At 37.7% G+C, this 1,301-nt stretch overlaps 1 protein-coding gene across 2 annotated transcripts; it reads right to left on the reverse strand.

The window, feature by feature from the left end:
* Nucleotides 1-262: 262 nt before the first annotated feature.
* Nucleotides 263-1,082, reverse strand: LOC117913388 (cyclin-L1-1-like). 2 transcript variants are annotated; one of them, XM_034828364.1, is made up of 3 exons: nucleotides 720-1,082; nucleotides 554-580; nucleotides 263-369 (listed from the first exon to the last, which is right to left on the reverse strand). In XM_034828364.1, the coding sequence occupies exons 1-3, from the start codon at nucleotides 958-960 to the stop codon at nucleotides 299-301; spliced, it is 339 nt and encodes a 112-aa protein (XP_034684255.1). In that variant the 5' UTR covers nucleotides 961-1,082; the 3' UTR covers nucleotides 263-298. The 2 variants fall into 2 exon arrangements, with proteins under 2 accessions (XP_034684255.1, XP_034684246.1); XM_034828355.1 differs by having other exon boundaries at nucleotides 554-592.
* Nucleotides 1,083-1,301: the final 219 nt, after the last annotated feature.

Consider the following 1,301-nt stretch of genomic DNA (forward strand, 5'->3'; position numbering starts at 1 on the left):
AGAAAGACATAATTTTAACATCTGCCATATGAGGCGTATAGGATATGGGACAAGAATTGGATGTATTTTTATTCACTTACTTTTGTTCATTAAAATGAAGATTTAATTAAAAAAAAATTCATTAAAATTTATGATAACATGTGATAACTTAGAAAACAAATATCTCTAAAAAAATGGTTTTACAGCAGCTTGCTTTCAACAATTAAAATTCCCAAGAAACAAATAACCCCTTCTCTTGAGTGAAGCACATAATGCTCTAAAAGTTGGGTTAGAAAAAAGGTACACCTTGGCTACTGGTTCAAGAGTAAGGATGATGTCTATGGCGATCCTTCTCCCTTGAAGAATAAGAGGAGCTGTGGTAGTCCCGATCTGTAAATGAGGGAGAGTTAGAATTTATATGCATTAAAAAGCACTAAGCAAAGGAAAAAAAATATGTCGAATAAAAATGATTTTCTTATGTTTGAATTTATTATTAATACGACTTTCTTTCCCTTGTACTTTCATTCAAATTTTTCGGAAACTAAACACGATCGTAAGAATGTTAAATGCATACCTCGAGATGAGTGACGCCTTGATTTCTCTGAATGCCCTCCTGCACCAGTAGTGAACATCAAAAATAAAACAAAATCCACAAAACAAATATAGTGATAAATGACTACATTTCTGGACTTTCGACCATGTATACATGTAAGGAAAGAAAAGATTACTCTCAAACTAACCTCTATCCTTAGACCGATGTTTTCTATCCTTCACCTTCTCCCGGTCCTTGTCAATCTCATCACGCTCCCGTTCCCTATCAGAATCCCTTCCTCTATCACGGTCCCGTGCTTTTGCTCTTTCCCTGTCCCTGTCCATTTCTCTCTCCCTTTCCCTCTCCTTGTTCCTTTCCCCACTTGCCTCTGTTCTATGCTCAGACTTGGATGGTATGGGCTCTTCTCTACCCTCTCCCTCCACATCCATGCTCTTGGGATTCCTTCAACATGTCAAGGGCTTGTTTTACCATTGAATTCTTGGACCCACCTGATTCTGGATTAATCAACGTGGAAGCTGCTTTGGGAGTGACAGTATCATTATTAGCCGATGTCCACATCAATAATATAATTCCATTTTGTTATTTGGAGGGGGTCCTGCAATCAATTAACAGCATCCAATAATGAGTAAAACTTCTGCTACTCTTGCCGTCGTTAACCTTTCTCTAGGCACCGGCATAGCTGGCAGCTACAATGGTTCACCAAAAAGAGCAGCACAACAATTCACCTGTTTTTTCTTCATTTTCCTTCAGTCTTTCTTTCTTTTTCTTT

This window comes from Vitis riparia, chromosome 1, assembly GCF_004353265.1.
Source record: "Vitis riparia cultivar Riparia Gloire de Montpellier isolate 1030 chromosome 1, EGFV_Vit.rip_1.0, whole genome shotgun sequence".
In the NCBI taxonomy this organism is placed as follows: domain Eukaryota; kingdom Viridiplantae; phylum Streptophyta; class Magnoliopsida; order Vitales; family Vitaceae; genus Vitis; species Vitis riparia.

Excerpts from the sequence above, each read along its gene's own strand:
- LOC117913388 (XM_034828355.1), bottom strand. The coding sequence starts at position 960 with ATGGATGTGGAGGGAGAGGGTAGAGAAGAGCCCATACCATCCAAGTCT. Across the intron at positions 593-719 it reads ACATCGGTCTAAGGATAGAG|GAGGGCATTCAGAGAAATCA; the intron begins GTTAGTTTGAGA and ends CTACTGGTGCAG. Across the intron at positions 370-553 it reads AAGGCGTCACTCATCTCGAG|ATCGGGACTACCACAGCTCC; the intron begins GTATGCATTTAA and ends CCTCATTTACAG.